This window comes from Lupinus angustifolius, chromosome LG01 (assembly GCF_001865875.1).
Source record: "Lupinus angustifolius cultivar Tanjil chromosome LG01, LupAngTanjil_v1.0, whole genome shotgun sequence".
Taxonomy (NCBI): Eukaryota; Viridiplantae; Streptophyta; class Magnoliopsida; order Fabales; family Fabaceae; genus Lupinus; species Lupinus angustifolius.
The window spans coordinates 1,206,460-1,229,483 of NC_032009.1; the positions used below are offsets into that span (position 1 = coordinate 1,206,460).

The 23,024-nt window shown below is 34.0% G+C and overlaps 5 protein-coding genes across 11 annotated transcripts; 3 read left to right on the plus strand and 2 right to left on the minus strand.

Annotated features, from left to right (window-relative positions):
- On the plus strand, positions 1,196 to 4,515 carry LOC109344935 (protein Dr1 homolog). 5 transcript variants are annotated; one of them, XM_019583661.1, is made up of 7 exons: positions 1,205 to 1,360; positions 1,472 to 1,536; positions 2,219 to 2,308; positions 2,841 to 2,935; positions 3,140 to 3,208; positions 4,086 to 4,290; positions 4,336 to 4,515. In XM_019583661.1, the coding sequence occupies exons 2-6, from the start codon at positions 1,482 to 1,484 to the stop codon at positions 4,248 to 4,250; spliced, it is 474 nt and encodes a 157-aa protein (XP_019439206.1). In that variant the 5' UTR covers positions 1,205 to 1,360; positions 1,472 to 1,481; the 3' UTR covers positions 4,251 to 4,290; positions 4,336 to 4,515. The 5 variants fall into 5 exon arrangements, with proteins under 5 accessions (XP_019439239.1, XP_019439206.1, XP_019439230.1 ...); XM_019583694.1 differs by having other exon boundaries at positions 1,196 to 1,360; positions 4,089 to 4,515; XM_019583685.1 differs by having other exon boundaries at positions 1,206 to 1,355; positions 1,469 to 1,536; positions 4,086 to 4,515.
- On the plus strand, positions 5,304 to 22,680 carry LOC109345027 (protein MIZU-KUSSEI 1-like). Its single transcript, XM_019583783.1, has 3 exons — positions 5,304 to 6,483; positions 6,544 to 6,759; positions 22,668 to 22,680. Exon 1 carries the CDS (start codon positions 5,549 to 5,551, stop codon positions 6,437 to 6,439), a length of 891 nt encoding a protein of 296 aa, XP_019439328.1. The 5' UTR covers positions 5,304 to 5,548; the 3' UTR covers positions 6,440 to 6,483; positions 6,544 to 6,759; positions 22,668 to 22,680.
- On the minus strand, positions 9,075 to 13,415 carry LOC109344966 (kinesin-like protein KIN-8A). 3 transcript variants are annotated; one of them, XM_019583720.1, is made up of 8 exons: positions 12,528 to 13,415; positions 11,401 to 11,674; positions 11,103 to 11,153; positions 10,908 to 11,000; positions 10,439 to 10,804; positions 9,673 to 10,362; positions 9,308 to 9,365; positions 9,075 to 9,277 (listed from the first exon to the last, which is right to left on the minus strand). In XM_019583720.1, the coding sequence occupies exons 1-7, from the start codon at positions 13,169 to 13,171 to the stop codon at positions 9,333 to 9,335; spliced, it is 2,151 nt and encodes a 716-aa protein (XP_019439265.1). In that variant the 5' UTR covers positions 13,172 to 13,415; the 3' UTR covers positions 9,075 to 9,277; positions 9,308 to 9,332. The 3 variants fall into 3 exon arrangements, with proteins under 3 accessions (XP_019439265.1, XP_019439260.1, XP_019439251.1); XM_019583715.1 differs by having other exon boundaries at positions 9,075 to 9,271; positions 9,303 to 9,365; XM_019583706.1 differs by having other exon boundaries at positions 9,273 to 9,365.
- On the plus strand, positions 16,009 to 20,541 carry LOC109345001 (DEAD-box ATP-dependent RNA helicase 27). The gene is made up of 11 exons (XM_019583751.1): positions 16,009 to 16,555; positions 16,795 to 16,980; positions 17,304 to 17,387; positions 17,656 to 17,697; positions 17,937 to 18,008; positions 18,093 to 18,392; positions 18,985 to 19,023; positions 19,129 to 19,233; positions 19,485 to 19,553; positions 19,648 to 19,773; positions 20,149 to 20,541. Exons 1-11 carry the CDS (start codon positions 16,052 to 16,054, stop codon positions 20,320 to 20,322), a joined length of 1,701 nt encoding a protein of 566 aa, XP_019439296.1. The 5' UTR covers positions 16,009 to 16,051; the 3' UTR covers positions 20,323 to 20,541.
- Positions 21,717 to 22,929, minus strand: LOC109345045 (mavicyanin-like). The gene is made up of 2 exons (XM_019583807.1): positions 22,537 to 22,929; positions 21,717 to 22,218 (listed from the first exon to the last, which is right to left on the minus strand). The coding sequence occupies exons 1-2, from the start codon at positions 22,721 to 22,723 to the stop codon at positions 21,872 to 21,874; spliced, it is 534 nt and encodes a 177-aa protein (XP_019439352.1). The 5' UTR covers positions 22,724 to 22,929; the 3' UTR covers positions 21,717 to 21,871.

Below are 23,024 nucleotides of genomic sequence, written 5' to 3' on the forward strand. Positions count from 1 at the left end.
GAGCAATTTATCAACATATTACATAATACGTAGTATTAGAAAAGTAAAAATCCTCAATTTGAATTGAAGTAGTTTAAAAGATGGTTATATATGAATATTGAAATATCTTTTGTTGATTCTCCACTTTCTTAATATTCAACTCTTCCTCATCTCATCATCTAAATCATGCGTCAGAAGCATCAAATCATGTCTCATTGTGTCCCAATCCAATTGAAAATTGATATATATTTAAAAAATAAATAATAAAAACAAAAAATAATTGTTTTGTTAAGATTGAATTAGAGTTGGGCTTTGGTAAACGTATCTGTAAGATTGAATTGGAGTTGGGCTTTGGTAGAAGCACCAAATCATGATGGAAAGAAGCATTTAAAGAAGTTGTTTACCCAAACATGCCCCCAAAAAATATATACAAATTTTACATGCAAAGGTATAGAGTTGGAACACCAATAACTTGGAAATGAATTGAAACATGAAGAACATGGTTCAGCATCTATTGCAAACTGCAAGTAACACAATGCTTGACATATGCAAAAGTAGCCACTAACAATTCTTGACATGAGTTGAGATTTTAATTTCAAACAAAAATGCACTACACAACCAAAACTACCACTCACAAAAAAGAATACGTAATATTTATGTTTTTTGTATTACCAAAGATATCTCATTACTTTTTTGTGTGATAATGAACTGATCACTCTTGGGGTGTGTGGTTACTTCTCCCAACAGTGTCGGCTATAAAAATCAAACCATTGATTTTTTGATCATCTCATAGATGAATTTAGCAGAGTTTTACGCTACTAGATTAATACCTTGGTTATTCATACTTTAAACATAAAAAAGTATACCAAATATTAATTCAAATTTTATATCTCCCAATCAGATCTTTTATAATTTTATTTTTCTAAGTGACTCTTTTCGTAATAGAAAATGTTATATTATTCTAGAAATCAAGTCTCAAATTTCAGTTTTTACCTACATTAAGTCGACCTGAATGACAGATTTCATTTTTTATGATAGGAAAATTTTTAAACTTGGGTTTAGGAGGACATCCCATTTTTTAATTCCTAATCCTTAATTGAATTCAAATAAAAAATATTTAAAATTAGAATTAATAAATCGGGATGACGTGGTATGAGGTGACGTCAACGCGCTTTGGGTAGCGTGGGATGCACTAATCGGATCGAGCAAGAAGTGGTTCTCTTATGATGTGAAACCTTCTTCATAAATTCATATACTAGCCATGTCTTCGTTTTACCTCCTCCTCCTTCGTCTTCATCTTCCATCGCTTCATTCGTTATCTTCCGTTATCGCGTTCAAACATTCGCGTTCGTTTCTGATTTTCGTTCGATTCGGTATGTTCAATTTTCTTTTTGTTCCGTTTTCATCGCTATTTTTCAGATCTGCGATTTCTCTCTTCGATTTCGTGTGTATTTTTGTGTGTTTAAGTGTTTTTTTTGTTGGATTGGATTTTAGGTTGAACCATGGAGCCCATGGACATTGTTGGAAAATCGAAGGAAGATGCTTCGCTTCCGAAAGGTATATTTACTGTCTCAGTTGTGGAATTGATTGCATAGTCAGTGATTTTTTATATTATACATTTCGTTGGAATCATTTTTTGCTACCGCACAGGTGAAATTGCTTGTCTCTGGAAATTGCATTGATAATTTGGATGAAGAGAGTGATTTTTTTAAAATCTGAATTACCGCTAATTTTTTGCGTTTTCTTTGAAATGCTTAATATGATTTTGTAGCAAAGTAAATGACCAAGTATACCAATTTTTAATGATAAGTAATGATTGTAAATACAGTTAGGTTTTACTTTTTATTGAGTTGTAATTGTTTAACGTGGGTGTAAAATAAAATATGGCCTTACTGATAGCCAGAAACCGTGAATACCTAGAAATAGATGCCTTGATTAGCTTCATGAGATTGGCTAAGGAATTTTTTTTTATATATATGTCTAATTTTGTTTTGTGTACAATTTTTTCCTTGTAATGGAGTGTTAAAAGTAGAAAGTTTACTGTGGGTCTGGACCAGAAGTGGCCTAGTTTTTCTCTTCTGGATAGGTTTAATTGTGAAATGTTGCTAACCATTAGCCAATAGTAGCATTATTTCCCTTTTGTTTTGATGCACTTGATGCTCAAGGGCTTTAATGTAGTCTCTTTGTTGTTTCATGCATTGTACCTTTTTCACTTACTGAAGCTATGATTTCTTGCCAGCTACTATGACAAAAATTATTAAAGAGATGTTGCCCCCAGATGTACGTGTTGCAAGGGATGCTCAAGATCTATTGATTGAGTGTTGTGTAGGTCAGAACCATGCAACCTTTGCTCTTTTATTGCTACCATATCATGTTTGATTTATTGAGTCAATTATTTTTGTGCTTGGGATTTTTTATGCATGGTCTTAATTGTAGTGCATCTTGGTGGTGCAACAATTGATGACCATGCCATTCTATTCTTTTTGTTAATTTCCATTCTTTTGCCATTGATTATAATCTAAATGGTTGTGATGGTATTTATTTGGCATTTCTCTTTAGCTGCATAATTTGTTAATTCCACATGGTTTTGCTCTCTTTCAAATATGAATGAATAATAATCCAATCATATAATACAATATGCTTTGTCAATTACATATAATCTAAAATTCAATAACATCTTTGGTAATGAACACCTTTGAAGCAATCATCTGCTTAGATAAAAAAAAAAATGAATGTTTGCATGTGTATCTCATATTATGTGTACATCTTAGCCTTCACTTATATTTTCTCTTTCCTGCTTTATATTCTTAGTTTACTCTTCTTACTGAATAACATTTTGTTCTTGATCTATATCATTGTAGAGTTTATTAATCTAGTCTCATCGGAGTCCAATGAAGTCTGTAACAGAGAAGATAAAAGGACTATTGCACCTGAGCACATATTGAAGGCTTTGGAGGTATTATATGTTTTAAATAGAAGAGTTCAGTTTCTTTAAAATGATTTCTTTTAACTCCAAAGATGAAGCATTCCAAACTCTTCATATATTTGTTTTCTTTATATAAGCATCTACAGGAGTGAGATTGTCAAGAATGGGTAAATTGGATGTTTTAAACACGTATATTTTACCTCTGGTTATTGATTAGCATATGTCTTTTCCCAGGTGCTTGGATTTAGTGAGTACATCCAAGAAGTTTATTCTGCGTACGAACAGCACAAGCTGGAGACCATGGTAATTTTTAACATTAGTGCCACATGTGCATGTTGAATTGCTTGAGTTGTATAATACGACTTAGCATAAATGCTCTTTTACCCCTCTCAGTAATTTCTATGTGAGTGAAAACCTCCAAAATAATAATAATAATAAACAGTAAATTGATAACTAAGATCTGTGTTGAGGGATTGAGCAAGCGCGGACCTCATTGTTGGTCCTCGAAATAAGCCCCCAATCCAATCCGGGTTCTCTTGGTTGAGAGACACGTGTAAATGGAGTTGAGATCCTCTCCATTAATGGAAAGACAAGTACACCCAAAACAAGAGGAAAAATGTAATATGATTTGACACTTTTATCCTTAAGATATAATAAAATGACATTTTTATCCCTGTGTGTAAGTGCAAAAATGCTCACTATCCTAACTAGTGTAAATGGTATCATATTGGTGAAATACTCCGGAAAGGTCATTATGGGCTGGTAATCTGACAATGCTCCCCACTCCATGAGTCCTTTCCTCTCCACTGGGTGTTTATAGAATGCTGGTTGAGAGCATGGCCTGTCATTTCGTTTGGCTGTTAAATCGAAATCACCTATGAATCTTCAGTTGTTTTTAGTGTCCCTATGCTCATAGAGTTTCTAAATATTTCATAAATTCTGAAGTTTTAATTGGGTGTTCTGTGGTTGAGAATTAAGAATGATGAATTTTTGGTCTGGCAAGAGATCAGCATTCTGGTTTATATTGAGTTGATATTCTTCAGTGCTCATTGTTTGTGGCGATATCTAAAGAGGCAGGAGGGAATGTATTATTGATCAGTTTAATTAGAAAGTGAATTTTGAACCAGTTAATAACACTGTTGGAAAGGTAAACTAATTTGTGATTAATTTATTATTCCAGCAAGACACTTTAAAAGCGGGTAAGTGGAGCAATGTAGCTGAAATGAGCGAGGAAGAAGCATTAGCAGAGCAGCAAAGGATGTTTGCAGAGGCACGAGCTAGGATGAACGGTGGGGCTGTTGCTCCAAAGCAGCAGCCAGAAGGTGACCAAAGTTTAGATAGCTAATAACTTTAGGATCTTCATTTTCTTGAAGCACAAGCTACCCCTGACTATTACTGCCTCTGTGCTTTCTCCTTTCTAGTTAGCTCGATTGTACAAACCAACCCATTCACTAGTTTGCTGGCCCTATATGTGGAATGTAACCTATGAATCCATATTTGTAAGTCAATGTAATTAGTGAGTTCTTCAAAACCCGTCTACTATTTAGAATTACCTGTTAATTATTTCATTTACTTGGTATCTTATTTTCGTACTAACAGTTTTAGCTTCAGTCTGACGCTATCGACCATGTTAGATTGTTACAGATTGAATATATTTAGAAGCAGTGTTCTGTTTACTTATGTTAGAAAAATGAGAGCACATCTTGTACTTGGTTGGAAAAATATATTTAAGTTAAATTTTTTATTATTGAATATTTATTTGACCAATCATAATTCATAGCACAATGACGCAATATTGTGAGATAAAAGATGAAGTCTCCTATAATAGCCCTGCTCCTATTCTTGTGGGGACAAACATACAATGATGTGTCATTTCGTATACACGTGTAATGTAGCCTCTGTAGCCAACATGTGCCATGAGAATTCAGTAACCCCTAGCCTGATGTCACCATGGTGTACCTCTGCACTATGAGAGTACAGGTCGACTTTCAACAGTGATGGCTTTGTGTTTTGTTTCTTGCTTTATTGAGCCGAGTACTTCTATTTTATTTTTAATTGAACTGAATCAATACATGACTGTAGTTTAATGGGTGAAACTTACAGGTTCAATAAATTGAAGATATAACTAGTTTAAAGTCACATTTGTTGTTTTAACTAATATTTCTGGTGAAAAAATGTATGAACCGATAGTGATTGGGTGGTGAAATAAACGGAAAATAACAAAAAATGCTAAAACAATGGTCAAATCTAAACAAATTTAGATGGGATTGAAGATTTTTCATTTTACATGTGGATAAGTGGATTAAATTATATTCTGATTTTTGGTGGAATGAAGGATAACATGAAGATAGTTGTTTAGATTGAGTGAAGTAAGCACAATTCTCTCTCTTAACAAACACATTTTTTCTCAGATTCCTTTCTTTTCTACTATTTGAAAGGCAAACTCAGTCTCTCTCTATATCAGTTGGTGGGCCTGCCTATGTTTACTTTGTCAGGATTCTGTTGCACTCACTTTACCCAAAGCCATAGAAGATAAAGTGATTTCTACAAATTTCAATTACAATTAAAGAATCATTTACTCCTACTCGAAAACCCAAACACATACACTCACTCTTATAAACCCCGTTGCTTTTCATTCCTAAAATGAAGACACTTGTAGTCATGGACACAACAATCTCAACCCCTCAACTCTTGTCCCCCAACACCCACTTTCACTGGCCAAACAACAAGGTTGTAAATGAAGACTCTCAACCTCAACTTCCCACAATCATAGAAAAGGAAAAAACTTCAACAAACAAAGAAGAAGAAGAAGAAGAAAAGGATCACAAGACCAATATCAATAACAATAACATTAACAACGTTGTTCAAGGACATGCACCCACAACAAGGAAGAAGCTTCAGGCATTGGCAACTTCCAAGGTTCGTTCTGTTCTCACTGTCTTTTCTAAGAACCGTTCCAACACCCACATACCCTTTGGTCTTGGTTTTCGTGTAGTTGGTACCCTCTTTGGCTATCGTCGTGGCCATGTCCATATCGCTTTTCAAAAGGACCCAACTTCACAACCTGCGTTCCTCATCGAGCTTGCAACCCCAATTACTGGTTTGGTTCGTGAAATGGCTTCTGGCTTGGTTAGAATTGCTCTGGAATGTGATAGACAGAAGAAAGAAGAAGCAACAGAGAAGAATAAGAAGAAGGGTACTAGTGTGATAGGGTTGCTTCAGGAACCTATTTGGAGGACTTATTGTAATGGTAAAAAATGTGGCTTTGCAAGTAGAAGAGAATGTGGAGCAAAAGAATGGGATATTCTGAAAGCAGTGGAACCAATTTCAATGGGTGCTGGTGTTTTGCCAGCAGTGGATAATGATAAAGACAAATATAGTGATGATGGTGGTGGTGGTGGTGGTGGTGAAGTGATGTATATGAGGGCAAGATTTGAAAGAATTGTTGGATCTAGAGATTCTGAGGCTTTCTACATGATGAATCCTGACAGCAATGGAGCACCTGAACTCAGTATCTATTTACTTAGAGTCTAACATAGCACCCATGCAAATTGCAATTGGAAGTTTGAAACCTATGTCTCAAGTACTGACTCTGGAAAATGTGGCTGTAGTAGATGCAAATGTGGTCGTGACGCCGTTGCGAAAACAATCAAAATCACTACTTTGCAACCATTGTGGACTGCAGCTTAAAACTGTTGATTAGTTGTATTTGTTAGTTTCCCTTTTTTAGTTGTTCTTTGTAGATTTTGGAACTCTGGGTTATTCTTATTCCTCTACTACCTTGTTTAGTTTAGCTCTCCAATCTTGGAAATGGAAGAAGTGTGATTCTTGTTTATTTTAGAGGAGGTGGGTAGGTGGGTGACAAATACTTTACAACATGATGGGTGGGCCATGAAAGGTGTATATGTATACTTCTACTTTCTATTCCTTTAACTACTAATATGAGGTGGAGGTTAATGCAAATCATGTTTGTCTTCACTTTTTTATTTCGTTTATATTAACTTTAGCCATTTCATTATAGTATGTCATTTTATTCCAAATGGAGAGTTACTTTACTTGCACTGTATTTCCCCATGCCACTCTTTTTCATTCACCCATATGAGTTTATTTGCTTCATGGTTCAATCCATTTCCTATCAAGGTTCTAAATTGTGGATCGATGTATTTACAGTTATCAGTTACAATGTGATTCTTCGATTGCAGGCTACATTTTAGACACCAACAATATTTTGGTCTAGTGGTGTTAAACCCTGCTAGATCTCCAAGATGACTAAAAGGTGAATGGTTCGATTCTTGTGGGCGACACTTGTTGGGAGAGATAATTAAATACCCAGAAGAGATTAGTTCCTTACCGGTAAAGGGATACCCTTGGTAGTACTAAAAAAGAGAGTAGATTTTACACAATGTAATCCCTTTAATTGAAGAGTTGCTTGTAACCTTGTACTTATGAAATTTGAGGGTCCAAGCCTCATATTCTTCATAGACTGTTATGTGAGCACATTACTGCAAATATTTCTAATATTATCTCACTTTATTTCGTTTGGATTCTATTATATCAGTTCTACTCTTACAGAATCTGCAAATGGTACTTTCTTTGCTTTCTTGTAGAGGAAGATTTTGGATGATAGCTTCATTATATGGTTCATCTGAGTGCCCTTTCATTTTTTTCTCTTGTTGATGCCTTTCTTTCCCTGTTTAGCTAGGATCCTTTATCAACATGCTCTTTCAATCCAACCAAATTTGAGTATTTGGTCTAAAAGTGAAGATTGTTCCAATCATTGCTATTTATGCACAATTTTGTTTGTCAAGTGATGATCCCAAGAATTTTGTTAATGCCTAATCATAATAAAGTCATAAACATCAATGTGAAGAATAAAAAGAAAATCAATATCCAGTTGCTAAAAATCTGACAGTAGAACTCTTCTGTTTCTTCCTTTTTTCCTTTGTTTATACACTCATCCTTAGCCTTTTCTCTTGTTGCCCTCTAATTCAAATTTGTAACATTCTCACTAGTCCATAACTCATTGTAATTTGTGCAGCTTGAGTATCTAAGTGAGAGTGTAGAGTGTAGACCATTGCCCACCACACTGTTAACTTCAAAAATCTTAACTCTATAATTTGGTCATATTTGTGGCTTTAAAAGTGTGCAACTTGAAAGAAAAAGAGTGAAGCTTAGGATAACATTCCAGGTAGTTTGAAGAGTTTATTTAAGAAGTAGTTAATTGAGAAGAGATAGAGGGGGGAGAGAGTAAAAATAGGTGGAACCTACATAACTTTTTTCTTCCCCCCTAGTGGAGAAAGAGCTTATAACATTAAATGACAATGATGACCTTGTACATTCTCATTATTAATATTTTTCCTTTCTTTTTGTTTAAGGGTGTTTTTGTCTTTTCAAATATAATATTTTTCTTTTCACTTACTTTATACTCAACCAAACAAGAGATAGAGAAATTTTTTTTCTTTTTTCTTTTTTCCTCTTTCATTTCACTCATACTAAGAAAATTTACTCTCTTTCTCATTTGTTTCTTATCTATTTTCCTTTCTTTATAATCTCTTTCACATAGTTTCTCTTCAAATGCTTAATCCAAAAGCAGTCTACAATGAATTTGCTCTCATGATGAAATTCTGAGTGACTATCATGACAATCTTTCTAGTGGGCCTAGTATTCAATTCTCACAACCACTTTTCTATTTTTTTATCAGAAGAACAAAATCACCAACCAAACATTGCTTATAAATTTGCAAGAAATATTAGCAACAAATTCACATATTGGTTTTATCCACTCTCGTTTTCATTATACATTATTTGTGTTGGATGATTAAGTCTCCATCACTTATACAATCATACAATGGTCACAAAACATCCAAGTGACTTCTATAATAATTACAACATTGTTTTAATCATGTCACACTCATCCAACCTTGTACATAAAAAAAAAAACAACCCTTGTTGAAATTGGTTTGTCATAGCAAATCAAATCAAATATGAAACACTCATCTATTATTGACTATTAAAAAATTGATCCAAAAGTACATCACAATATAAAAAAGTCAAATACAACTCAAATAAAATAAAGATTTTGGGGTCTAATCTAACAGTATAATATCTATGCACTTTTAGTGTAAATATATTTATACACAGTCAATACATCATCTACCACTCATTTATATTACTTTTTTGAAAAGTCGATAATAATTAAACATAAATGATAGATGATACTCTGACAGTGTATGAAACTCGTACACTTGCCGATTGCATACATATTTTTCTCTTTATCTAAAGCCTGAAATAATGAAATAGTTACAGGGGCAGCAAACTATACTATCATCCTTTGAGCAGAGACATAAAAGATGGTCACAAAGGAGAAGAATATGAAGCTTGCAATTATCTCTCTCTATAATATTGAGTCCACTCCTTCATGAATCACTTTAAATATTGCCTCTTTGACGAGCAAAACCTGGCTGCATAATGTAATTGAAATGAACAATCAACACAACAAGAAACATGGATAAGTGTGTCATAATAGTTACAGAAGAAAGATTTTTATGTCATATATAAATAAAATCTTATAATAATAGTAATAATACTTACACATGCTTAACCTCATATCTTATAAGTTTTCATATTACAATCTGATATTGCCACCTTTCTTTTTAGTTCTACACTACCTCACATAGATGTGTATGGTGCTAAAGTGCAACAAGTATTATTGATATATGAAGGTGATGAAGGGTCAGAAATAAGGAGGAAAGAATCGAATCACTATACCTGAAGAAGCATGGATGATCTTGGAGGAGGTGCAGTGGTAGGTTCAGAAATGACATGACTTCTAGTTTTTCTCCCATTGGATGTAGCAATTGATGGGCTGTTAGTTGTGGTTATGTCCCAGTAGCTTCTTTTCTTGGCAGTTGGGACTACTGGTGATCGAAAACGATGACTTGGGCTTTTCAGTTCATCATTGTTTGGTTCCTTTGGCCGAAGGCTAGCCCTGGTTAATACTCTCTTCCCCACTTCATCCACTGCTTGTTTTCCACTTTTTTGTGAAAGCTCGTGAATAAGATCATCTTTTTGCTTTAGCTGCAAGCTATGATCTTTCTTCATTCTCTCTATTTGTGCTTCTAGTGCTTTCACAGTCCTTTGAAGTGTTCTGACCACAAGCTCAGCTCCTTTTTTGTTGGATTCTGGAGTGATACAAGTTCCAGCCAAGAAAGAGGATCTAGTCCTTCGTTTTTCAGTTGGTTGAGCGGAAGTTGGAGGAGTGAAAAGAGAGGTAGCTGAAGGTGGTGTCGGGGAAGAGTGTGCAGCCAAAGACTGTGCTTCGAGTGTCAATAACTTCTGTTGTTGCTTTGCTAGCTGCACTCTTAATTCATGATTCTCCTTTTGCAGCTCTAATACCAACTTGGCCTGGTCTCTGTCTGTCTCAGGTATTGGCAATAGATCTTCATTTGCATCACTTACCTGCATCAACAAAACTATGTTAGCTATGTGCCTCAACATTTGGATATACTAGCTTGAAATCATAAGAGGATTCAACCTTTAGCCGAATCTCTTTAGCTCTATCAGCCCAATGAACAGTGTTCTGAGTTTCACCAAATGAGAGGTTACTTGGGCTTATGTTTGCAATCATGACAGTATTACAAGTTCCTCCTAATGAGTCCTTGAGAAGTTGAGTAAGTTTTGAATTTCGATATGGTATGTGCTTCTTGCCTTCCACAAGAGCATTGATGCAGCTACTTAGTGCAAGAAGAGAACGATTTATATTGGCACCCTCGAGAGATCTAAGTGTTCTTTGATCCGTGGCATGAGCTCTCTCTGACCCTGCAAGATCAATTAATGAGAGCTTGCCCACTCGGTTAACAATATTCATCGAAGAATCTCTATCTCGGTATTCAACCACAACCTAGATCCAACAAAATAAGGTAGATTTGGTTAGTGAGAAGAACATGCCACAATCACAACATTAAAATGATCCTTCACTTTTACTCTAAAACCTTTGTGGTTACCTGCAAGATTGCATGGGAACGTGAAGATGTTTCATTTGCGCGAGTTGGTTCTGTGGTTCGGTTTTGATTTCCTTGCTGAAGAAGTGCCATCACCTGAAACAACCAGAAAAGGAAAAGGAAAAAATGCTAAGTGAAGGTTCAAACATGAAAAAGCTGTTTAAATATCCAATCTACCAAGAGGGATCAGAACATTACCTCATCAGTAGAATAAGCTCTATATTGAGTAAGACCTGCTGCCACAATCCCCTATAACATTAGTGAACAATGTATAATAAGATATCTTTCGAGCGTAAATTTACATACAAGTTAAACATGATCTTCAAGTGCTTAGCAGAAGTTTGTTACATATTAGCAGAATAAACTCTAACCCGAACTTTGTCAACCCTATTTCGAGTACTATAATCACATACTACCATAACTCCAAAACTAAGCACTCGGCATCTAATAATGAATAGTTGTGAAGTTTCTATTTTGTTAAGATAAGAAGGGAGACCTGTTTATCTTCTCTAAGAACCAGAGGCCTTCCTGGGGAAAGCAAATCCCTGACTGTTTCATTATAAACCTCGAGATAGGACAGATGAACCACATGGCTTCCGTCACAGCTTCTCTGCCGGATTTTACTGAAAAGATCCTTAATTGCCAAAACCATCACCCCTGGATTCTCTAAAGTTCCGAGCATTGTGTAAGTTTTTCCAGCTCCTGTAGCACCATAACAGAAAACTGACCCATTCCTCCCTTGCATAACTGCTTCCACAAGTTCTGAGGTTCTGAAAAATTAAACTCTGTGAAAACCTCTCTATAAAATCATTGCTATAACAATAAGATTTTAGAATGCATGCTGAACATTAAGCATGAATTGTACAGGCACCCGTTTTACTATGTTTTGAATCACTTTCGATATGGAAACAAATTATGGACACATCATATGAAATGTGATCTTGCAAGGAATTACCTATAGCTGGTTGTCAGATTGATTCTTTAAGGTTTCATTTCCAAACAAATACAAATGTTGAAGCATAACCAAGTAGTGAGTTTAGAAGGCAATGGTTGAGAGGGACTCCTGGTTGGGACCGGTTAATCTCACATAAGAAGGAAGAGCTCGAATATCACCTTAGAGTGTTTGCAAGAGATTATAAAAAGCACATTTGCCCTTATAAGATCAACTTACAAATATAAGCTTATGAAAACAGCTTATAATATTCCTATGAGCTTTTTTTAGCTTACTTAAATAAGTGAAGCTTATGAATCTAAAGTTATAAAGCCTAATTTGCTAATTTCAGAAAATATTATTCAAAGGATGCTCAGTTCATCTGTTTACACACATGATTGCTCAAGCCTCAAGGCAATAATGTTGTTTTCTTAAGCCTAGAATCTTCACTCATGGTACAATATTAAGTAACAAGGAAAATATGAAGCATTGGAAGTGCAACTCATGAATGACAAATCCAACTCCTACTCATAGTTACATGATCATCTCATATTCCATAAGTATCGCTTACGGCATTCGCGCCTTACCACGATACCATGTAACTATGCTACTACTATAAAACCAACCTTTCTATTTCTAGCACTAAAGATCATATTTTTGAAACTTAAAACAAAACAAAATTAGAAACTCACGTAGTGGAATAAACTTCATGTTGAGTAGCTGAATCTGGAAATGAAGCATCAAAGGTAAAATGTCTTCCACGAACCCTATTCAGCCTTAGATAATCATTCTCATTTGCAAACTCAGAGAGATAAACATCACGCCGATTCGCAATCTTCACACAACACCTTGAACCCACTTCCTTTTCTTTCTTATTCATTGGCCTAACCCTAACAAAAACAAGAATTCTACTCTCACCAACACCAACCACTTTCCCTTGTTTCTCCAAAACCGTTTCCATTTTCTCCGACTCTACCATTCCTCCATTCCCCAACGAAAGTTTCCTAGCAACAATGTTTGAACTCAAAACCGTTGAAGGCTTTCTTACGCATGAAAACCCAACAATTTTATCAGACCCAACAGCAAAATTTTCCTTTGCAACATTGGAGGGTGGTTCAATTAACACAAATGTTCTTGTAACTGTTGAATTAGTCAAATGGGGCACTCTATTCTCTCTCATCACATTCTTCTGTTCATTCTGTTGCGGCTTTGAATATGAGTTTCTGAGAGATGTAGAAGTTTGTTTTTGCTGCTCGTATAAGAGTGTAAGTGCTTTCAGCTTCTCTTTCAAACCATGGTGCGGGTTTCTAAACTGAGACCTCGTTGAAACAGGCATTTTCAGAATTTTTGTTGCTATTTATACATGCCCAGAAGATTTTTCCGATTACCCAGATTTAGAAATTGCTCGGTCAATCACAAAGTTTGAAACTTTACAAGAACAAAACACTAACTGAATATTGTGGAGCTAGAAGAGAGAGAGAAGAGGTAAGTCTGATCTGAAATTTGATTTGGGTTTATCTAAGCCGTTGGATTGAGAAGCGAAATCAACGATTTTGAAGGAAGGTGATATTCAAACTCTTAACTTTTCTGGTTGCACTCATATTCATGGTTGAATTGGGTTGACTTCATTTGATTCTGAAGTGAAAAGTTGAATGTGGTTGGATATAGAATTTTGAATTATATGGATGTAACGGTCAAATGTCAGAACCTAAACGGTTATCTATTTGTGTTCTGTTCTGTGGGCCAATTTGGTAATTTCGTGGTGCACCAGATTTTCAACGTTTGCATAAATGGGGGATTGAAGAAGAATTAAATAAAGACAAACCAACCTGACCTTGTTAGTATAAGACTGCTAGATTCCTAACGTTGATGTTACATTTGTGAGAGTAACAAAAATTGGAAATGATAACCATGAACTCTGAAATGATTAACTTTTTGGCGAAAAATGTGAAATAATTCTCTTTGTAGTACAAAAAAATAATAAAGATATGTAACAACATGTTTTTATATTTTCTTTTAAATAAAAAAAGATACATGCTAAATTATTTAATTTTTTTAAGAGAATAATGTATGGCCTGATGTGAGGAGAGATGTTATTTCCTCACACCCATTTATTAATAGACATTTATATTACTTTACTTTTTGTTTTTTTATTTATTTTTAAAATAGGTAAAAAATAACTATGTATCATTGCCTAATTGGTGTAAGGAGAAAAATTATCTCCTCACATACACTCCATCCTCTTTTTTTAAATAGGTTTATGATTGGGTGAAGTGATGAGAAATAGAAGACACTAGGTTGGTGGCATAATTAATGTATGGCATTTTCTTTCATGATATATGGCATTTCACTCAATAGAGATTACCAGAAGTTTAATTGCTCTTCCAAGGCAAGCAACCAATGTGATTAAAATATTAATAATTATACATCATATGGTGTGGAAGAGAACATATCTACCGTCTCACAGTTTGTATCACTCTATTGTCATAAGTTTGTGATTGGTCAAAAATATTTAATAATTAAATCTTAACTTAAATATATTTTTTATGACCAATCACAAGTTCATAGCACGTAGAATAACACAAATTATGGAAAATCAGATGTATATCCGTTGTGGAATATGAGAAACTCTTCCATCATTTACATAAAACTACTGATAGTGATGACATACAAAAGTGACAATGTTCTTTTGGAAGAAGATAAAACACATATTTCCACCTAAAAGATACACATTTTGTCAATTTTGTTATAATTACTAACAATTTGTTGATATAATGGTATAAGATTCTATTAGATCTTCATTTTTTTTTAAAACAATACTTAATGAGATGAGCAGTTATACACGCACTTGCATCTTACATACTACCATAGGTTAACTGAATTAAAAGCAAGACATAATAATTATCTATCTTACCGTATGAACTAAAAGTTATTCATATATGTAGATGATAGAATCACTAGTCTTGTAATCTTTTGCTATCTCTATTCTCTATTCTAATAAAGTGACCCACTTTTTCATTGTTTAAGTGAGACATATTTTTTTCATATAAATAAACATATTGATTCAATGAACAACGACTACTGCTTTTGCAGGTGAAACTTATTTTCTTTCCGCTTCTAAATAAAACAAGTATGAAGTGTAAATGGGCCAATAATGCATTCTCTTCCTTTTCCTTTTCCTTTTCCTTTTCCTTTTTCTTTTTTGCTTTCCTTCTAGAATTTGTTGCATTTGGATGCTAATGTGGAGAGAGTGGAACATAATTAAGCACGATGGTTATGATGATAATTTATGTATGCGGCTAGTGGAATATTTCTTCATTATGTTGTTTCATGTTAATAGTTTTCCTCCTTGGTCTAACATGTTGCTTTACAATCATTAAAGATAAAATATGATTAGGGTAACATATATGTAATCATTTTAATGTATTACAAAGATAACACCAATAAGTACACTATAACTAAGTTATTTAAACATGGTATCATGGAAGAAGTACTTCATTATAGTGTTTTGTTTTGAAAATTTTAAAACATACCATTTTTTTGCATTATTATTTATGTGTTAACCTTCCTTTTAACATTTCATCATCTACTCTCACAAATATGATTCGGAGTAGTTCTTGAACCAAATATCAAAATGACAACAATTTCCTAAACATTTGATTATTATAATTGTAAAACTAATTCTTGAATGAAAGACGATTAGGTAAAATCCTCCCAAAATTACATGGGATGATATAAATGAAATGTTAATAAGTGCTAATGGGACAAATGTTAACACATTCAAAATAAAAATATATTTTGAAAAGTGATGTGTTTGAAGCTTTGAAATTGTATATGTTACTCAGACATCATTTTTTTATTATCAAAGATATCACCTTACCTGTTGGTTAAGTAACTAATCCATTTCGAGATGCATGACTGTGCATCCCAACAAATATCGCTCTCAAAAATCAAAATCTTAACTTTTTTTTGGTTATCCTAGATACGTAGCACGGCCTTACATAACTAGATCAACATCTTGTTCGTATTAAGACTCAAAAAGGTAAATGTTAAACCCAATCCACCAACATGGGCTTTAAGGCCACTTAATCTAACTTTTATGGGCCTCTAATACAAAATGGGCTTTGATTCGTCTCATTCTCACGTTTGAACTAGAATAGGGTTTAACCAGGTCGAGAAGAAGAAGAAGCAGAATCAGAAAGTGGAAGCAGTGATTATGGCAGAAGAACCAGAAAACAACCTTCAACTTTCTCCAATGGATGAAACTAACAAGAAGAATAAGAAGAAGAATAAGAATAAGAAAAACAACAAGAAAAGACCTCGTGATACTGAAACCGACGAGGAATCACCACAAGTAGAGGAAAATGTAGAATCAACGGAGAATGAGAAGGTCGAAGAAGGTGAAGTGAAAATTGAGAAGAAAAAGAAGAAAGGTGGTTCTGGAATCATGAGTACAGAAGCATTTGCATCACTGGGATTATCTGAAGCAACATATAAAGCAATCAATGATATGGGTTTCGAGAATATGACTCAGATTCAAGCAAGAGCAATTCCACCACTTTTGATTGGTAAAGATGTTCTTGGTGCTGCTAGGACTGGTTCTGGTAAAACCCTAGCTTTTCTTATTCCTGCTGTTGAACTCTTGTACAATGTCCAATTTACCCCTCGTAATGGTGCTGGTGTTATTGTCATTTGTCCCACTAGAGAGCTTGCGATTCAGGTACCGATAAATTATAGAGAGCTTATTTATATTTATGAGGAGAATAGCTTATTTGATTGAGTTTATGATTAAGTGATTTTTAGCTTATTTAACAAGCTTATCAAAGGAGCTTATATAAATAAGCTCATTTTAGCTTATTTAAAAATATAGAAGAACTTGCTTAATTTTAATGGCACACTATTTTATTGTTTTGTTTGAATTTATTTACTTATCCTGCGTAACCATTTTGTTTGTTTTAGACGCATGCTGTGGCGAAGGAGCTTCTGAAGTATCATTCACAAACTCTTGCATTGGTGATTGGAGGGGCAACTAGAAAAATTGAAGCGGAACGCCTCGCTAAAGGTGTCAATCTATTGGTAGGAACTCCTGGCCGTCTTCTCGATCATCTTCAAAATACGAAGGGGTTCATGTATAAAAACTTGAAGGTAGCTTATTGGTTCTTCCTATACTCTGGTTTTTTCCCTTATAATGTGGACACATGTCATTATTCATACTCACTAGTAATCAAACATTGTATTTATTAGTCATCTCTTTTGGCAATATTAAAGACATATTTGTTTTCTCATAAACAATGCTAGTATTTATCATTCACGTCTTTTGGCAATATTAATGACATCTACGTTCTACATCAATTTAGATTCATTATTCTAGTTATTCTTACTCTTGACTCCTCCATGATTTGTTTCTACATCAATTTCGATTCATTATTCTAGTTATTCTTACTCTTGACTCCTCCATGATTTGGCAGTGCCTTATGATTGATGAAGCTGATAGGATACTGGAAGCAAACTTTGAGGAGGAAATGAAGCAGATTATTAAGATCCTTCCAAAGGTATGTGGAATTTACATGAGGCTATAATGTTGTCTTGTGATAATTATATGTGGTTGAGTATCAACACCTTTTGTAAAGGTTCTAAGTATGCTTGGTTGTATGTCTCGTGTTTTACTAGGGGCCTAGGTTTATTGGCTGAGTTGTGGTTGCTATATCTCCCATTTAATTTTGCTTATGCTTATTAAACACAGCTTATTAGTTTATACACAGTATGTGGGTTTAACTAATATATGTGTCTTTGCTAATTGATCTTCTTTTTATTTAACAGAATAGGCAAACAGCTTTATTTTCAGCTACACAAACGAAGAAGGTTTGTTCATTTTCAATCCTTCCACATGTTCTTTTACTGAAAGTATTTTCTAATTTTGAAGTCTTTGTTCATTTTTTAATAATTTTTCATTGAAATGTGTCCTTCTTATTTTTAACATACAGTAGAGGTTGATACTTAATAATACATGATATACTGGAAAATGAAAAATAAGGGGAAGGAAAACATATTGTTTGCTTATTGTTTTTGGTTCTGAATGATATTTCTCCCTTAAATTACAGGTTGAGGATCTTGCGCGGTTGTCATTTCAGACTACTCCTGTCTATATTGATGTGGACGATGGGAGAAGCAAGGTGATGTTTCCCCACTTTATCATTGTTTCCGAACTTTTTTCATCAGCATTATAATTGTACCTGACAAGATCATCATCTCTGTAGGTCACAAATGAAGGATTGCTGCAGGGATATGTTGTTGTTCCATGTGCCAAGCGATTTATTGTTCTCTATTCTTTCTTGAAGAGACACAAGTCAAAAAAAGTGATGGTCTTTTTCTCTTCATGCAACTCTGTGAAATTCCATGCAGACCTTCTTAATCTCATCCAGTTGAATTGCTTAAGTATTCATGGAAAACAAAAGCAGCAGAGCCGGACAACTACCTTCTTTGACTTCTGCAAAGCAGAAAATGGGATCTTGCTCTGTACCGATGTTGCTGCTCGTGGGCTTGATATACCAGCTGTGGTATGTTCATTTTTCTTACAAATTTACATGATATTTCTGAATGAAAAATTATTACTCATTTTTGTTGGACCTCTTAGGTTTTTCTCCAACTCTTAAGTAATTATGCATGCTGATAGAATAGAAAGAAAAAAGTTGACCCCCTCTTGTGCGCAGGGGCATATGAGATGAAATGTTGTAGTCAAAAGAAGAATGGATATTCTATTATACCTACAATTTGGTAACATTGCCTTGTTGACAGTATCATTTGCTGTTGGTTGGGCTCCACGAATTGGGTGCTGAATCCAATTCTTGAAAATGCACGGGTATAAAATAGAAATGGTGTACCTAATTCGTCTAGAATCAGTGTAAAAATTAGTTTATTTATTTTTATAAGTATAGAAATAAAGTGAAAATCACAGCAGCCCACCAAAGCCTGCTACGTTCATCTGTTGACAAATCTTGATTCTCCTTGTTGATTCAGATGTCTGGTTGTATGCTAAAACATTGATCAAATTTTGTGTGGACTCTTGTGTATACATATAAATTCTATTCTCTTAATTGAAAACCTTTAATATAACAGTTATTTTCTCTCTGGTTTCCTTTTCTGTTGTAGGACTGGATTGTACAGTATGATCCGCCTGATGAACCAAAGGTACTTTCTGTTCTTGATTGATCAACCAAAACGCTTTTTAATGTTTTTACTTTTTGTGTTCTTATATGTAGACAAACAGTATAACATGTTTTATACTGCTATCAGGAATATATCCATAGGGTTGGTAGAACAGCTCGTGGAGAAGGGGGAAAAGGAAATGCTTTGCTTTTCCTGATTCCCGAAGAACTGCAATTTCTTCGCTATCTGAAGGTCAGTTCTATCTCTTTATTGCACAGAGGCATATTAAGCAAGCTGATGCTGAATTAGAATTTATAAGTTTCTAGTGCATCTATGCAGCATTTTCTTCATTTGAGCATGTCATTTTAGTTTTATAAGTTTCATGCCTCGAATATATGTGGGAAGCAGTGGTTGCTAGTTCCCCCAAGACTCTGGGCTTAGCTTTTTAAGAATTATTCATAGCTTATCCAATATCACAAATTGATATTTATGCTTAATTTCAGGCTGCTAAGGTCCCTGTGAAAGAGTACGCATATGATGAATCAAAGGTGGCCAATGTACAGTCTCACCTGGTACATTCCCTTCTTCCTCATGTTTTTATTAAATTTTATTTAATATAGTAACCAACTGCAACTTATCTTACAAAGGACCATCTGGATTGTGCAGGAGAATTTGGTAGCTAACAATTTTTACTTGAACAAGATGGCTAAAGAAGCTTATAGATCATATATATTAGCTTACAATTCACATTCGATGAAGGACATATTCAATGTTCACCGCCTTGATATGCCGGTACAGCTTTTACCTTATGTTTCGTTATAATTATTTTCTTGATTTCTAGAACTAAATCTAATAAGAGATTCCTATGCACTAATATACCTGATTTTAAATCATCTGCCATTGGGAAATTTTATCTTTTCTTTTCATATTGATGATAAACTTGAGGATAGTTGCAAAAGTGAAATTGTTGATTAGTAAGAATAAACGACAGAACCAAAATACTGAAAGTGAAGACATAAGTATCCAACAAAGATTTTTATGTTTGAATTCCTAGTAAAAGGCTGCACCTTATCATAGTCATATCATGGAAGAGTTAGTTTTACTTTAACAGTAGCAGCCAGTAAATTCATGTGATTCTTAATTTTACATTCACTATTACTTTCGCAGGCCATTGCTGCTTCATTCTGTTTTTCGAACCCGCCAAATGTGAGTGTGAACATAAACAGCAGTAAGCAAAGGAACAAAATGCGTAAAGTTGATGGAAGTAGACATGGATTCAGTGACAACAATCCTTATGGAAAGAGAAATGCTGATGATACCCGCCAGTTTGTGAGGCATTAGCACTATAACAGTAGCCACTGGCTCTTGTTTCTTCCTATCTCATACCCACAAAAGGTTTTGGTAGGACAACCAATTTTATAGCCAGATTAAATTTTTGTAACTTAGTCAAATTATCATACCACATTAAGTTATTCAATGTATCAGAAAATATTTTTTTTTTCATCTTTATTTTCATTTAAATATCATCCCTGGAGATATCAAACTTTCATTTGAAGATTCTAAGTATTCTTAACTCTGTTGCCTGCATTGAATATGTCTCTTGATTCAGAACTCTTAAGCCCTTAAATGCTATAAATAACAATGACATAAAATACGGCCATGTAAGCTTCCATATCTGTATTTTAAAAAAAAATTGTTTGCAAAGTCACTGTCAAGGTTCTTGTCATTTCTATAGTAGAGCAGCAAAACTTCTGGAAAAAATTTCTGGCTCATTTTTTGTACTACATATCTTCTCACCTTATGGGTAAGGAACAGGGTCCAATTTCTTCCAACAAATATTGCGTCCAAGAATTAAAACCTTAACCACATTACTATCTTCGAATATCTTTGGGAAGCATGAACTTGTTCTTCGTTTTAAAATATTTGTTTTCGGTAAACATCATGCAAATTGAAAGGTTGATCCAATATTTCAAGTTACTCCATGACACTAATACTATACAAGAAAAAACAATAATATGGATCAAAAGTCAAAACTAAGTCCAAGGTATTCTCCATCAAATTCTACAAAGTTATGGAAGGAACGTGTGCCAAGTTGCTTTGAGAATAACATAATAAACGATAATAAAATGTGTACATTTGTCAGCACATTATTCACCATTGATTTATACTATTTTTGTTTGAAAGTTAATGTAAAAAACATTTACACCGTCAGTATATATATATATTAAATCCTTATAACAATCGCTCTAACGAAATACATTTGAGCAACATAGCATTTTTCAATTATAAAATTATACAGATGAGCTTATAAACTAAAGATTATAAGCCACAAGTTTATATCAGGGGACTTCACTTAAAAACTCTTCTAACCAAATAAGATTTTTAACTTATTCGATTAATTAACTTAAAATCCCCAAGAATGTTATGAGTTGTCTTAAAATTTTGTGCTAGATTGTACAAATATAATTTTGTATTTTCACACATTCTGAAAGGACCTATCCAAGTAGTCTTAATGTAACACGTGGACCTCGCGGTTGCATATTTCATTGGTTTTGTAGAATTAAAATGAGGTTCATTAATAACTCATCAAAATAATTATAAACATGTCTTTCTGTAAGAAAACATAATATTACAAAGTATTCCAAGTTTCCAACACATGTAAATTAATATTAATACCAACTTTGTAAAGAAATAATGTCATTGTAACACTAACAATTAATGAAATATATATGACCAAAATAAATAACTACGAAAAAACTAATGTTATGATAACATCATTAAGCAATGAAACATGACCCAAAATAAGAAAAATACAAATAAACTGATACTTCAAACTCCAACATCAAAACAACAAGACACTCATAAACCTAAGACTCTTGTAACATAAGAATCAAGCAAAAAGAAAAACCAAGAATGAGAAAACAGAAAGTGCCAATGTTGTTATACTCATAGGAGCTATTTCAGCAGCAGCACCTTTATGATGTGGTTTGGTTGCAGTGTCATTTGCAGATTGAGATTCTGGTGGAGGTGCTGACACTATATCCAATACCTTAATAATCATCTTCTGCCCTCTGTCACAGTGGCCACTAACACCACTAATGAAGTAAAACAAGCCTGGCCTCTCAAATTTGAAAACAGTGTCACCATTGTTAGAGAAGAAGTGAGGATGTGAGGATCTGCATTTTTCATATTCTTTTTCTGTCACCCCCATAACTGAGTCTTTCTTGTACTTGAAAACTACACGTAAAAACAATGCCAAAAGTGACACAAAATATATGTTATATGCTTCTTGATATATATTGGAATGTATATTAAGAAGATATATTTTTATATGGAACATGCATGCATGGTAAAATAATAACTAGCAAGTATAATGTGACATGATTTGTGTTCTTTGTTAGTTGCTATATATTGGAGTGGCTCTCTTATAAGTGCATAATTAGTAGAATCAAAGTGTAGGTACCCAAAAAAGTGATCAGCATAGTTAAATAGTAAAAGTGTAACAAAATTTATATTATTATATGAAGTTGGAAAGAAATCAGAAATGATACTTACAAATAGTGTCACCAATTTTAAATCTGTTTTTTGACGCCCACTGGTTATACATTTGATGATAGTCCTTTGAGTTAGGGACAATCCAACCATCTTTACCACCAACTTCAAAATCAGTGGAATTGACTACACAGAAAAGGGTAAAGAAGCAAAGGAAAAGTAAGAAAGAGGCTTTGAAGAGAGCAATCATATTTGGATTCTTTATGTTTAAGGTGTTATGAAGGAAGTGTGTGTTTTGAGAAATGGTGTTGTTGAAGTTGGACTTAAAAAGAGGTTTAGTTGAAGTTTGTTATGAAGTGGGAGAGGAATAAGGAGCACGTTTTGGAGATTATGGACTATGCTGAGAGTAACTGCTATAGAAAGTGGTCTTTGACTTGTTCTTGCTGCTTTTCATTGCGGATGCTGTGGAGTAATATTAGGGAGTGGAATATCAGGGTTACCCATTTCTCTAAATTATTTAACAAATTCTAGAAGTTCATTTGATTTGACTC